A 14579-nucleotide genomic window follows, 5' to 3' on the forward strand; every position below is an offset into this window, starting at 1 on the left:
TGTTTAATGGAAGTGACAGTTTCTGTCAGTGGGGCTCTTCAGATCACTCCTGTCGAGTCTTCAGATTTCTTCCCTTGCTTCTGCTGATCAGTTTTTAGTTTCCTTTGTCTCTTTTGACAGTAGGGAGTCATTTCCTCATTTCTCTCCCTGCTTCTGTTTCCCCCCAATTCATCTTGATGGCAACAACAGAAATCTTTGTAAAAGGCAGATCTGATTTTTGACTCTTCCCTGTGCTTGCAGAAGGTCAAGGTCTTCCTCAGATTCAGTCTCCTTAGCATAATATAAAAGACTGTTCATTCCTTGACTGCCTCTCCTCTCCCCCCATATTACCTTACCTGCTTTGGTTTCCTCTCTTTCCCCTAATTAGGCTCTAGCCTTGCTGAACTTAACCTGTAATGAACCATACTTATATTTAACAAATCCTGCCATTGCTCATTCCAGTCCTTCCACCTAGAGTGCTTTTAAACTTCCCACCATGGTGGCAAACCTCCTCATTCTTCAAGAGCACACTCAAAAATACCTGTCTGAGGCTGATCCAGCCCCTCTGGGCACATCTGATCTTACTGTTGCTTTTATTACTGTGCTCAGCGTAGACTTCTGCATCGCTCCCTACATGTTACTGCAGTTGTTGGCTTCCATGCCTGTCTTCCCTAAAAAGAGTGATCCCGTTAAAGAAAGGGATAGCATCTTATTTATTTTGTATTCCCAGTGCCAAGCATAGTGTTTACCTGACACGTATTTAGATGCTTGATAAATGTTGGTTAAATAAGTGTTTTTTGTATTTTTTTTTTTTCTTACCTTTCTGTCTTTTCAGCCTCCAAATTTCTTATCATTGGCAGCAGTGTGACTTAACTGCTAATGCCATTACCAGCATTGAAACATACCTTTCTGCTGGTTGGTGAACCAGCTAGCCCTGTCTGGTGGTCCGTTTTCAAGTCTTCTTAACCAAGTTAATTCTTGCTTATTCTTGGAAGTGTCACTTCCATTATACAGTTGATAAGTCCAAATTTTAGCTCAAGATTTGTTGAGTGTTTTTTGTTGTTGTTTTTTTCCTTGAGCTGCTAGGTGCTACAATAAAACAATGTATTTCCTATTTTATTCATCCATCTCTTCTACTAGAAGTTGGTAAGATGTTAAATAGAATACCTAAGTACTATTAAAGTGATTACAGACCGTGGTTGGTGGGAGATATCTTCTCTTCTTCCTTCTCCACCTCTAAACCAACATTTGACAGCTTAAGTGAGGTCTGAGAGGTAAGTTTTCTGGCCCAAAGAAGCAGATTTTCAGCGACTTATTCACTAAGGTGATGTCACCATCAGCTTCTATTTTTTAAATGTATGATTCCTAAACAACGGAGCCTTTCTTGTTGAAGTGTGAACAGGTGGGTCTGGTATCAGATACAGATCTCTGTTTCAGGTTCGTTCTTCAGATGTGTCCTGGTCAGACACTCGGAGGACCCTCCGGAAAGATCACCGCTGGGAGTCTGGGTCCTTGTTGGAGAGAGAGGAGAAAGAGAAGCTTTTTAATGAACACATTGAAGCACTTACCAAAAAGAAGAGGGAGCACTTTAGGCAACTTCTGGATGAAACGTCTGCAGTAAGAGTTAATTTTCCTATTCTAATCTGCATGGATCTTTGTTAATCCCAAAGTATGATTTTTAGTGTCATGGTCTTTAGATCCATTACTGGAATTCATGGGTTATGACACTTCTGTGCAGTTTTCTTTTTTTTTTTAATGCAGTTTTCAAGTTCATATCTGCTCCTGTGGCTGTTCAGAATGTCCTTAGCTGTGTGTGATCATTGGTCCCTCCTGATAATTGATTTGATAAATTCCTTCTTTTGCCCCATTTTCAATTTGGCACCATAGCCCCCTTGTTTGGCAGTGTTTACACTCTTCTGTCCAGGTTTTGCTCCTGTTGGCCTGCTCTCTAGGTAATGGTTTCTTCAGAAGTTAGGGCAGTGGTCGGCAAACTGCGGCTCGTGAGCCACATGCGGCTCTTTGGCCCCTTGAGTGTGGCTCTTCCACAAAATACCATGTGCGGGTACGCACGAACAGTGCGAATGAAACTTTGTGGCCCATGCGCAGAAGTCGGTTTTTGGCCTGGGCGAGTCTATTTTGAAGAAGTGGCGTTAGAACACTCAAGGGGCCAAAGAGCCACATGTGGCTCGCGATCCTCGGTTTGCCGACCACTGATTAGGGTATTGCGCCTGGAGATAGAGGGTTTGCAGGTGATTGTCTTAGGCCACTTGGGAAATGTGTCCATGAAAATAACTCTTGTGGCATGAAAGCTGCTTCCCTGTCCCTGACTAGTGCAGTTATGCTTGGGAGCTCGCAAGGCAGTGAGTAGTGCTATGTGCCATACATGCTGCAATCTGACCCCTCAGTAAAAGCGAGCCGTATTTATGTTTTTATTCCCTTGTCTTTTTAAAGATTACCTTAACATCCACATGGAAAGAAGTAAAAAAAATCATCAAGGAAGACCCTCGGTGCATTAAGTTCTCCTCCAGTGACAGGGTAAGAGGATTTTGTCTGAGCTTTTTAAGTGTATGAGAAATTTGAATTTTAAGTTCATATTTTTTTCTTGCATGAATATATTAACAAGACAGCACAATGGAAACTTAAAAAAAAAAAATCCTTGGAGTGAAAGCTATATTTTGGGATTTAGAGATTTAACAAAGCCATAGAGTTTTGGGTGTTCTTATTTTTTTTTTTTTTTTTTATTCCCCCCTGAGGGAATCCTTCAGTCCATTACAGCGTGATCTCTAGTTCTTACGTGCTTCTGAAACTCGGATGGAGGAATTGGCGGATGTGGGAAGTTTGTAAGCTGAACCTTACTCTGGTACTCTCTAACTCCTGTTTAGGAACAAACTCAGTTGGGGTCTGAAATAGTGAACAATGTCAAGAAAAGTGTTTGTTTGTTTTTTAAAAAAAATCAATAAGCCCAGCTGATGTAGCTCAGCGGTTGAGCATCTACCCAGGAACCAAGAGGCCACCGGTTCGATTCCTGATCAGGGCACATGCACAGATTGTGGGCTCAATCCCCTATAGGCATGCAGGAGGCAGCCTATCGGTGATGTTTTTCTCTCATCGATATTTCTATTTCTCTTTCCCTCTCCCTTCTTCTCTTCTCTCAAAAAAAAAAAAAAAAAAAAATCAATAAAAACCACCTTGGAGTTCCACTAAATAAACATAAAAAAAAAGAATGAAAAGTGTGGCTTACTGCAGTCCATTTTATACCTTGGACTTTTATTTGTATTTTCTTCCCACCATTCATTCTCCTTTCCTAGTTGGTTTCTTTAGTAGAGTCCAGAAACCTACAGATCTAATATTCTTCCTTTTCAAACCCTGTTAGGTTGTGTTCGGGATGTTTGGATCACAAAATATACGGGGCTGGGTTAGAGTGGTAGACTGATAGCTGAGAGATCCAGTCTCAGTTTCTAATTTTTCTTATTGTTTAGAATTGATGATAAAGTCTTTTTTTTAGCCCAAAAAGTTTATACCTATCATAACAATTACTAGAAAAGCTAAATGCTCAGTATATCTAAAGTTCTGAGTGTTATGGTTGGTGTATTCATAAAGTATACCACATTAATGTTTTTGTACTTGAAGGTATAAATACAGTCTATAGGAAATACACATTTCTTTATTTCTTAAAAGTGTCTGTCTACCACTTGAGGTTCTTGTGAAGATTAAAAGGAACAGCCTCATAAACCCTCAGCACAGTGTAGCATATAGCAAGCCCTCAGGTTTTACCTATCACTAACATATGGTTCTGCAGTCTTGCTTTCTTTTTGTCTTAAAATGTACATGGCAGGTTTTCTATTTTAGTGAATGTTACAGGAACACAAATAAATGTACCTTACTGCCTTTTTCTTTAGAATTTTCTGGTTTACGATGTGACTTACATGTTTCCAGTTTTATAAATGACGTTAATTTTGGAATTAGTGTACTTTTTTTTCCCTTTCTAATCTTACTTTCTTTTTTCAGAAAAAACAAAGAGAGTTCGAAGAATACATCAGAGACAAATACATCACTGCCAAAGCCGACTTCAGGACGCTTCTGAAAGAGACCAAATTTATAACATATAGGTGTGTGCAATGGAATGTTTCATGTCTGCAGTTCCTGTCTTTACTAGTTCTTACTCGAATGGCCAAGGCATACTTTGCATTCACACACATGTTGACATTATTAACTTCTAAGGATAAGAAGAAGCCAACTTTTATCAAAGACCAGAGACAGCCAACCCATCTCTACCTTATTTTTTTTTTTTTTTAAGAAAGGGCCCAGATGCCAATTCTTATTTTGTGTTACCCACCCATCCAGTTTTTTAAACAGACTTCTGTTTTTACTTCACTGCTTTTTTAGAAGTGCCCCAACTTTAAATAATCCTTCACTGTCAGTTGTCTTCACCTCCTCTGAAGATTACTCAGTGTTGCTGAACACTTGGAAGCTTGAAATCATCCAAGCTCAGCAAAAACATTTTTTCCTCAGAGGAAAGCAGTTCGCTGGATAGTTTTAAATAAAGATTTTAAATGATAAACTCGGAGCTTTAAAACAGGATTTCATTGTAGCATGCCCAGTCGACCCCACCCCAGCAGGAGAACAAGTCGACATTGGTTAGTAGTCTGTGCAGGAAACCGTTGTTGGTTTATGCTCCAGCTTTTCCTTTAAGAGAAAAATTTGAAGCATTTAATGAAGGGTGTGTGCACGGGAGGCTAGGTAGTGCTGAGGGTGTGGTCTTTAGGTACTTTGTCATTGGATTTTTTGGTCAGGATCCTTAATGTTTTGCATCAGCTTGGGCTTTTAAATTAGATGTGAAGTAAGACTTCTTTCTACATTTTTGTAGTTAATTTAGTGAAAGATGTGAAAGTGAAAGCTTGTGAAAGATGCTGGGATTGGCAGCCCCGCAGACTGAAGTCCTCTGTTCATCCACAGAACAGGTACAGCACGGGCAAGATTCACCCACCCACCCTCAGCCCTGGTCTGGAGGGACCACCAGTAGGGGTGGGAGGGTAATTCAGCTTCTGAGGCCCTTTCACTTCCTGGAGTCTTTGCTGAGGCGACTTACAAAGGTGACCACTGCAGTGAAATTTTTCTTAAAAAAAAATTTAAAAAGTGGAAACACAATTAGGAACTAGATGGACATTTCCAGTTCATATCTGAAAGGCCTGTGAACAGCAGTCAGTAATTCTTGGACTTCTTTTCTTATTTCAGATCCAAAAAGCTAATCCAGGAATCTGATCAGCACCTGAAAGATGTAGAAAAAATTTTGCAGAACGACAAACGGTATCTAGTACTAGACTGTGTGCCAGAGGAGAGGCGGAAACTGATCGTGGCGTATGTGGACGACCTGGACCGCCGGGGCCCTCCGCCCCCTCCCACAGCATCGGAGCCCACCCGACGATCAACAAAATAACCCTGCATACTCTTCCACGGGGGTATCTATTACTTCAAAATGCTTGCATGAGCCAATTTTCAGGTTTTTTACATGTATGTGCATTAGTCAAACTATTGCAAAACCATCTGACGAACAGAAGGAGAAGCATTTGTGAACAGTTGCTGAACAGAGAACACTTTGGAAATATTTATGCTTTTCTTTGTGTGGCATGACTGACATACATACTCAAATATAGGCTGTCTCTAGTAAATCTAAAATCTTGAAGCTAAAAATCATCCTTTTATGAGGTGTGGAAGTCCGTGACTTTTGGTGACGTTCTTTCTAGCAGTGTTATACATGCAAGACATAAGAGCATTTGTGGTTTGAACTTGCAAGATACAAATACCACAGACTCCCAAAAAACATAGGTTGGGGTTTGTTTTGATTTTGTTTTTCAAAGCGGGTAAAAGAGAAAACACTGAAAATGGAATTCTTATCTTCCAGAGGTTAAGATTATTATAATGGACATACTTTTACCTTTGTCTCTAAAGAACATTTTAGTTTTATTTGTTCACTTAAGAGCTTTGATTATCCCCTCTGAATTATAGGCCAAGTCTTGTTTTGTTTAGCCTAAGAGAAGATTTATTTAGGAATTTCTTCTCAGGTATGGAGCCACGGTCATAACTAATATGTTGGCCAGAATAGAACTGCTGGTTAAACACATTCACCATTAAGTGATCTTTATCAATATTCTGGATTAGACAACAGATTACCTTTTTGGGTGTTCCCTGTAAACTGTACTCCTGTTTGAATGTTAAACTTTTGTTTCTAAAGTTTAATTTTAAGATGTTGAATGTTCAGTTTATGTATTTGAACTACAATAAACCAACCCTTTTTCTATATGTGGATTGTATATGATTGTTACATAATTTATAAAAAAAATTTTAAACCTGCTCTTAAGAGCAGCAGCAAATGTAATTTGGTACAAAAAAAGGTTGACTTTAAGTCTTGGGATATCACATAGATTTGAAAGGCTTGAATATAATAAATTATTTAAAGTATAAAAGGGATGGGATTTGTAAAGAACCATTTTGGTGCTCAGTTTCTTAGCAATATCTTACTGCTTTATAACAAGAAGCTGCTTTTTGTGTTCTTGTTTTTGCCTTTTATATGAAAGGATTTGATAGTTAATGCTTTCAGTGTCCTTTCAGTGTGTCAAGCGTACCATGCATGGAGCTTCGCCTTGGATGCCTCCCAATTGCTCTGCGTAGCTTGACCACCCAGTTTAAAAAGATCCTTCTGTTCCGTTCCTTCATAGGTTCCTAGTGTCAGTGTACCACATAAATAAAATGTCTAGAAAAATACGTCAATAGGATAATTATTTTGTCTGTTAATCTTACACATACTGTGATTGTACAAAACCTAAAAAGAGGACATACCAACAGTCTGCATTTATATGTTCTGTGCACTGCACAGCACACACTTAGACACATTCACATCTGGACTACTTCGTACGTAGCCACAAAACTTGCATGAACTCGGCATGTAGTGGCTGGGATTCTTTCACTAAGGTCTTAACCTATAAAATTGCTAATTAACAGGACTTTTTTCATCTTTTTCCCCCTTCTCTTTTTTTGAAGTTCATTTTTATAAATTTATTGAGTGATTTTTAAGTTCTGTGAGGAGTGAAACGGAAGTGTTTGACAAAAGGAACACAACTAGGATAGAAATATGACTGTCCTGCAAAGGTGTCCTGTGCAGTGTTTTGTCATTTCCAATTCCACAGAGCATTTTTCTGTTTCTCACAATAGGGAGTGTGAAGAAAATGGTCTGGTGATATTTTTCATTTCCTACTTTTGTGGTAAAGTATTTGGGATTAAGTGTTCATCCAAGTAGCAAATCAGACTCTACTATGCAGATTTCTTTAAGGAATCAAGTCAGGACTCTGTGTGTTTGGTACTTAATGAAAGGGTTGTTGTAATTACAGTTTCAATATCTGCAACTGGATTTGCTGCTTATCAGCAAATTCTTTAAAAATTAATGATTCAATTTACCCGGAGAACCGTGTTAAGGTCTGACCTCCCCCTAAAACCCATTGTGCCAAATAATGATTTTTGAAAGGAGCATTCAAGACAAAGACTTTAATTCTCCAAACTATCTGAAGTGAAACAATGCCTTTTATTTTTGTATGTTAAAATATTCAACACTGGAATCTTACATCCTACATTTATTATATATAATGTACATAAAAATCTTCAAATAATTCATCACAGACAATCTTAAAGGTAATCCCTGTGTATAACTATCTTATCACAAAAACAATATTTTGGATACTTAGGTTAAATTGTAATTTGATCATGTGAGCCTTAGAATAAAATTTGTAATGAAGCAAGTAAAAAAAAAAAAAACAGCCCTATCTTCTGTGTTAAAATAAACCATGACCATTTGTACAAACAAAAAAACAAAAAATAATCCAGACAGAACATTTTTCAAAAAATAAAAATTCCATCCACAGCATATTTTTTTGTATTTCAAATTCTTCATTGATTGTCCTAAAGACAGCTTTCCCCCCTGCGGGGATCCTTCAGTGAGAATACCCCCGAGTCCATTACAGAGTAAGCAACAACCATGGATAAATGTCTATATTTTCCTAGAGGAAGATATGCATCGTAATCATGTCTTTTGGGGTGTGCTTTAACTTGCTGTGAAATGAACAGTCAAGTTATACTGATGTTTGGGAACGCAAAGTTTAATTTTACTGCTTTTCTTCATTGCCCTTGTGTGTGTGTTTTTTTTCTCTTGATACTGTTGACCATCTTTATAACTTAAAAACAGGCATTTAAAAATATATTTTTATTGATTTCAGAGAAGGGAGAGGGAGAAAGAGAAACATCAGTGATGAGAGAGAATCATTGATCTGCCTCCAGCACGCCCTCTTCTGGGGATCAAGCCTGCAACCCCGGTATATGCCCTCCTGGCCCAGCACTCTGAGGCATTTTAAATGTTGAGCAGGGTTCAAGTTCAATGTTATGGGTACATTTAATGCCATTTAACAAGAAAGTTTGTCTCTATCCTCCTTTTATAATATTTGATTACTGCCTTCAGTAATTGATAACTATATCACTAGACATAGCTTATATAGTTTTATCTTGAGAGAAAGGAGAAATTGGGAGGAACAGATTGATTTCAACTTGCAGAAGAGTAACTGTCTCCTGTGTATTTGGCAAGAATCGATAATTGGGAAGAGAAGAGTAGTTTTTTAAAGTTCTTTCTCCATATCAGAATATAGAATGTCATAACTAAACTGCTAAAATCCTTAGACTTAGAAACTGAAGACTCACTGAGGTGGCATTACAAAGATCAACAAAAGCAGGTTTTAGTGTAAGGTGAAGTTTGAATTTACTTAAACTTGGCTATGATTTGAAATGAGCCCAGAATCAGAATAAGTGATGTTCCTTATTCTGCAACTTCAGTCGTTTTCATCAAGTAAATGTACTTATTTTAAGCAAATGAAGGAAACTCATTGAAATACATTAACATGTTAAAGGAAAAATCGCATTACGTGGATGTGGATTTTGAGCTTTGGTTATGCGACAGGGGAAGTGAGGGCCAGCAGGCTCAGGAGGAAACTAAAGGAAAGGCTTCATGGTTAGACCAGCTGCACTCCAGCCGGCACAGGGCTGGTCCCTGAGAGAACCCAGTGACACAGCCCCTGTGAACCAGGACCACAGAGCTGGGCTTCTAGTCCCTGTGGTAGAAACACACACAACACAGTCCTTTGGGCAGCCAGGCATTAGTCCTGAAACAATTACTGCTGCTAATGTGGCGTCCTACTTACCCAATTGCACATTTTGAAAATGCATACTGTAAAGCAATTTTTGTAATTCCTAAATGTAATAATTTTATGTTTTATGTGGTAAAGTCAGCCATACGGGTCAGCAGCAGTACAAGTAAATACAATAATCGCCAACTAGTTTTGCTTTGAGACTTAATCATTTCTCACTGTCTCCCGTCTCTTGATCTTCATGCTCCCAGGGGATAGGGTCATTGTCTTGTTCACAAGGGTTTGTGTCCCTCTCATGCCAGAACTGCTCTACATCGGGGAGGATGGGCATCTCTGCCTTCTGGCTTCTCTCTCTTCTGGAGGCAGGAGAGCCAGTTTTCTCTTTCTCTGGTATGGATATTGGGGACTCTGGAGAGGGAATATTGTCAGGAAGGGCCTCCGAGTCCCCAGCTGGCGGTTCCTGAGACTCTGCGGCAGCTGCGTGCTTTTTGGTTATCATCCATTTCCATAAGCCTTTCAAGCTTTCCTTGAACTCCCCTGACATCACTAGAAAAATGAGAGGATTTGCTGATGAGATGGAAAACATCAGGACTTGAGACAGGGCTATAAACCCCTGTGGTGGGGCCGGGCTGCCCGCCTTCAGGTGCCACATCCACAGCCAGGCTACCCATTCAGGGAGCCACAGGACAGCTGAGGTGATGGCCATGCTGAGCAGCATCACCGTCAGCCGCTTGGAGCGCATCTGGTTCCTAAGATGTCGGGTCTTAGTTCCTCGTCTCTGGCATTGGCCATAAGCTCTCCAGAAATAAAAGCTGGCAAAGAATAACGGCAGGCAAAATACCAGGAGAGGGTAGAGCTTACCGAAGATGGACATGAACACTTCGGCCACCGCGGGCACATCCACGAGGCACATTTCCACACCTGCGTGAAGCCTGGTGGTGCTGAAGAAGCATTCTGGCAGGGGTAGCAGGCTAGCCACGGCCCAGATGGCCGCCAGCACCGACCAGATGGTGCAGCTGTGGATACTGACTTGCTTGGCTGGGTCCCTTGCGTACATGAAGCAGACTTTGGCCATTGCGACGGTTGTCAGGCTCTTGGCTGCCATGCATGTGTGGATGAACCAGTCCGAGGATTTGCAGACAAACCAGCCCAGATCCCAAACACCTCTGGCGTACGCGGTAGCTCGGACAGGCGCAGAAAACAGCAGGAGAGAGAGATCCGCCAGGCTGAGATTCAGAATCAGGGAGTGGATCAGGGATGGCTTTCCCTTGCAAGCTCTGTGAAGGAGGATGCCAAGCACACACAGGTTCCCCACGAAGCCCACCAGGCAGACGGCCACCAGGAGAGCCGGGACGATGGTCCTCCAGTCCTTGGAGTCAGAGGGCAGGTACCCTCCGGCAAAGTGGAGGTGAGCAGAGGACACGTTCATGGTGCTGGAGTTGGAGTCTGCAAAGGCGGCCGCAGGCATCAGCTTTCCCATCAGCGCCTCCTTGCAGAAGCTAGCTTCTCTGTGTCTTTTTGCCTTGGCTCTTCTGCATAGGGAATGAGTACGCCGCCGGCACTGTCAGATGACACCCCTGGACCCTCCCCTGGCTTGTCTTCTGAGAGCAGAGTGTGGGAGAAGGTTGGCTCCGCTGCATGGAATGTACGTGGCCTGGGCTGAATGGCAGGCAGCAGGGCGCATGGTGGCTGCTCATTGGCAAGTCTAATATCAAAGTGTCACTCCATGGAGAAAACCCCAGATACCCATAAATGATAAATGAGGAGAACATACATGTAAGTGCGGTGGGTTCCTGGGGGGTCAACTACAGCCAGTCAAGGCAATTATTTTCAACCAGCTGTTTCTAAAATCCTGACCGCGGCCTGTTATTCAGAAAACACGACAGCTGAACTACCAGGTCCTTGAAACCAGAGCACGAAAGCACGCACCAGAATCACCTGGAGAGCTTGACCCCGCGGAGCAGGTGCGGGTTAGAGCAGAGTTCTTTGCTCTTAGAGTGCTGAGCAGCCTTCAGTAGAGGGGCATTCTGAGACTCTGATTAAAAAATTAAAAAAGATAAAAAAGGAACCAGGGAGAGATTGTGGCTTAGAAGGACCAAGCCAATGGGCAGTACTAGGCAGGGAGAAAGGAGTCAGAATGCTGAGACTCAAAATTTATTGCCTCTGATGCCTGATTTCAGTGCCCTAGCAATAGGGACACCCCCTCCCCTTCCCGCCCCCCCGCCCCCGACACACACATGCCTCCACTGGGTCCCAGGCTGCTGCTCCTGACAGAAACACCACCCATAGTGGGGATGCCAAGGGTACCCCTGCAAACTCAAAAGTATTGTTAATAAAAAGGGGAAATCAGAGCCACAGACATTTAAAAAATCAATTTAAGTTACAAGGGACTTCAGCCAGCTTCATCTTCAAAAGAACCCAGACCAAGCAAATTGGTGGCCAAGTTTTTAAGTGGCTTCTGATAAAAGCAGCGCGAAGTGTGATCCTCTTGCCAGGTCTGGGCAAAGCTTACCCTCGGTTCCAGGGAAAGGTGAGTGAGTGATACAGGCAAACCTCGGAGATGTGTGGGGTTCCGGTCCAGGCCACTGCAATAAAGTATCGCAGCAAAGCCAGCCTTCATCCTTTTTGCTGGTGGATGGTCTTGATTTCAGTTTGTAAAACATGCAACATCTGCCCTGGTCTGTGCGGCTCAGTTCGATTCCTGGTCAGGGCACACGCCTGGGTTGTGGGCTTAATCCCCAGCAGGCAGCGTGCAGGAGGCAGCCGATCCATGTTTCCCTCTCACACTGATGTTTCTCCGCCTCTCCCTCTTTCTCTTAAATCAATAAAAACTTTTTAAAAAGTAACATCTGTGGAGCATAAAAAAGTGTGCCTGTCATAATCATATATCAAGTGAGTCCTAAGTGCCCCCCTCCACGCATTGAATTCTCACGGCATCTGGAGAGGGTCCTGTTACCCCCCCTTCTAAAGACGATGATGTTGAGGCAGAGAGAGGCGAAGCAACTTGCCCTGGCGCTGAAGGTCACGCGGCCAGTAGGTGACAGAGTTGGGAGAGGGCCCCCGTGGGTCTGACCCAGAGTGGGCCTCGGTCAGCCGTCGGCTCTCCCGCCCACCGAGGAAGGCGAGGACTGTGACGGTAAGCACTGCAGGTGGAATTGTTCAGTGAGCGCATGGTGAGCCCTTCGGCGCGGAGTACAAAGCTGCGCGCCCCTTCCTCCTCTGCCGGCCCTGGGAAGCCTGTCCGTTCCCTGGAGGACCTGCAATCTCGCTGGAGAGATGACCCACCGAGAAGGTTCCAGGGCAATGCTGCCGGAGTCCGGGCTGCAGGCGCCTGGCAGAGGGGCCCCTGGAGCGCACCGGCAGCTGGCGGGGCAGCGTCAGGCCAAGGCTTCCTGGGAGGATGAAATGGGAGCCGAGACCTCGCCAGGCGCCCACCTGCTCATCACCGCCGTGTCCTCAGGACCCTGGCCTTCAACCCCAGAAAACAGCTGCTTCTCATCCGAGGCGTCCGCAGGGCTGGCTCCAGGCCTGTGGGGTTGACCTCTGAACCGCGCAGGTGGGGCTGGGAGGGGGCGGAGCGCTCGGCGGGGCCCCGCTGACCAGCTGCGGGCCCTCAGCGCGCTGGGCACGCGCGTCCGGCCGCGTGGGCGGCGCTCGGGGGGGCCCTCGGTTTGCAGTCGCGCTGCCAACCCTCACTCCCACTCGCAAGCTGGCCAAAGGCCGCATGGCACGGCCGCGGTCTCCTTCTCTGCCGGCCTGGCCCCGCCGGGGCGGCCTTGCCCAGGGCTCTTCGTTGGACGTTACCTTCTTTCCCTGGAATATCTTGCTGCGCGCCTTCCTGAGCGGCGTCTCCCTGGGATTTGGCGTCCGGTGCCTCGGAGTGTGGTTTCGGGGTGCCGGTGCGAGGCAGCCCCCCTCCAAGGTAAGTGTGGAGTGGGTCCGGCTGCGTCTGAAAGGCCCCTCCTGCAAGACAGCCCCCCTCCGTCCCCCACCCCCCACCTCCTCTCTGCTGCTGGGTCGGTAGCTCTTAAGGCCGCGTGTAGGGAAGACGACGGAGGAGGGTGGATTGTGCTGTTCGTTGGGAAACATGGGTGCTGATTTCGTCCTGTATCTGACGTCAGGGGCCATTGACCACGTGGCTGAGCATGTTTCCAGACGCCATGGCCATCCTGTGTATTTCAAATGCCGCAGGCGGGGCCCAGGGGGTCTGAACCCCGTCCCTAAGGACGAGGCTGGGAGGGCTGGAAGGGGATGTGGGGCGAGTCCGGTGGCACCTTGTTTTCCAGGGGTGGCAGATGCCCCGGTGGTGTGAGCGGCCTGTCCTGGTCCCTGGGTCCTTGGCGGCAGGGACCAGCTGGGCTCCGCGCGTCTGGCCGCCAGCGTGGTGCTTTCTGTTCTCCACGCGGGTTTGCACCCTTTTCCTGCGGGTGTTCGCCTTTGTAGCCACGTATGTGTTGACTTTGTGGAGGATGAAATCTGGACGTAGGTGTGAAGGCCCTTTGGAAAGCCAGAGGATGATGAGAGCACGAGGAGGTAGCTGCATGGTGCCCGCTTATGTAGACTTTGCAACTTGCTTGAAAAAAGAAATCACGGTTCTATCAAAACACAGCTGTGGTCGATACTGTGGTGCATTCCCTTTTCACATCTCTCTCTCTCTCTCTCTCTCTCCTCTCTCTCTCTCTCTCTCTCTCTCGGGCCCCGAATGGTTAAAATCATGCTTCGGGCATAAAAGCCCATCCCTGGCTACGCTGTCTTGTTTTTGTGGGCCACCGTTTGCTGTGGGTCCTTACTGAGTGACATGTGCCATCATTTAGAGAAAAACGTAGGTTGTTTTTTTTTTTTTAAAAAAATAAAAATTCCATTGCCTCGATCACCTTGTGGAATGCTGTCTTCCATTCTTTAAAAAAGCATCTTTATTGAGATATAATTCACCTGCCATCATACAGTTTTCCCATTTAAAGGGTCCAATTCAGTGGTTTGGGTTCTTCATCTTTCCACATTGTTGCCCATCCTGAGCGGCTAGTGACGTAATCCCCTCTCCGGTGCTGCTTCTGTGCTGTGCCACCCAAATCCAGCAGGTGGCGCGGCACCGCACGCGTGTGTCCAGCCTCCCAGGACTGAAGAGTCTGCGGAAGGCAGGCCCGCAGGCAGGCAGGCTGCTCAGTGAGAGAATCCCTCGACAACCTGGTGTCGTGGTGGCCGGTTAGGAAAGGAGAGAATATGGCCCTCCCGGAGTCCCAGACTTTGCCTTCCTTTCTAAACTGGGAGAGGCAGCCCTTGCCGGCTATAGGTTTGCCTTTCATGTTTATTCTTGGGAGGAAAAAAAAGTAAGAAACAATTGTTTTCAGTCATTCCCCCCCAAACAAGACACCATACTCTGACTCTTGGAAAGAAAAGATGTTGGGTTGGCAGGGAGGG

General features: G+C 44.7%; 2 protein-coding genes across 3 annotated transcripts in view; one reads left to right on the forward strand and one right to left on the reverse strand.

The window, feature by feature from the left end:
* TCERG1 (transcription elongation regulator 1) overlaps window positions 1-6805 on the forward strand; it is a 61012-nt gene extending 54207 nt beyond the window's left edge. For both annotated transcript variants that reach the window (XM_054718015.1, XM_054718016.1), the window contains 4 exons: window positions 1417-1596; window positions 2431-2514; window positions 3988-4088; window positions 5215-6805. In XM_054718015.1, the coding sequence (XP_054573990.1) occupies window positions 1417-1596; window positions 2431-2514; window positions 3988-4088; window positions 5215-5416 (567 nt within the window). In that variant the 3' untranslated portion in view covers window positions 5417-6805. The remainder of the gene's footprint in view (window positions 1-1416; window positions 1597-2430; window positions 2515-3987; window positions 4089-5214) is intronic.
* Window positions 6806-9369: 2564 nt separating this feature from the next.
* GPR151 (G protein-coupled receptor 151) lies at window positions 9370-10641 on the reverse strand. Its single transcript, XM_008145507.3, has one exon. It carries the CDS (start codon window positions 10639-10641, stop codon window positions 9370-9372), a length of 1272 nt encoding a protein of 423 aa, XP_008143729.2.
* Between the last annotated feature and the right edge of the window lie 3938 nt (window positions 10642-14579).

Source organism: Eptesicus fuscus, chromosome 6 (genome assembly GCF_027574615.1).
Source record: "Eptesicus fuscus isolate TK198812 chromosome 6, DD_ASM_mEF_20220401, whole genome shotgun sequence".
NCBI classification, from domain to species: domain Eukaryota; kingdom Metazoa; phylum Chordata; class Mammalia; order Chiroptera; family Vespertilionidae; genus Eptesicus; species Eptesicus fuscus.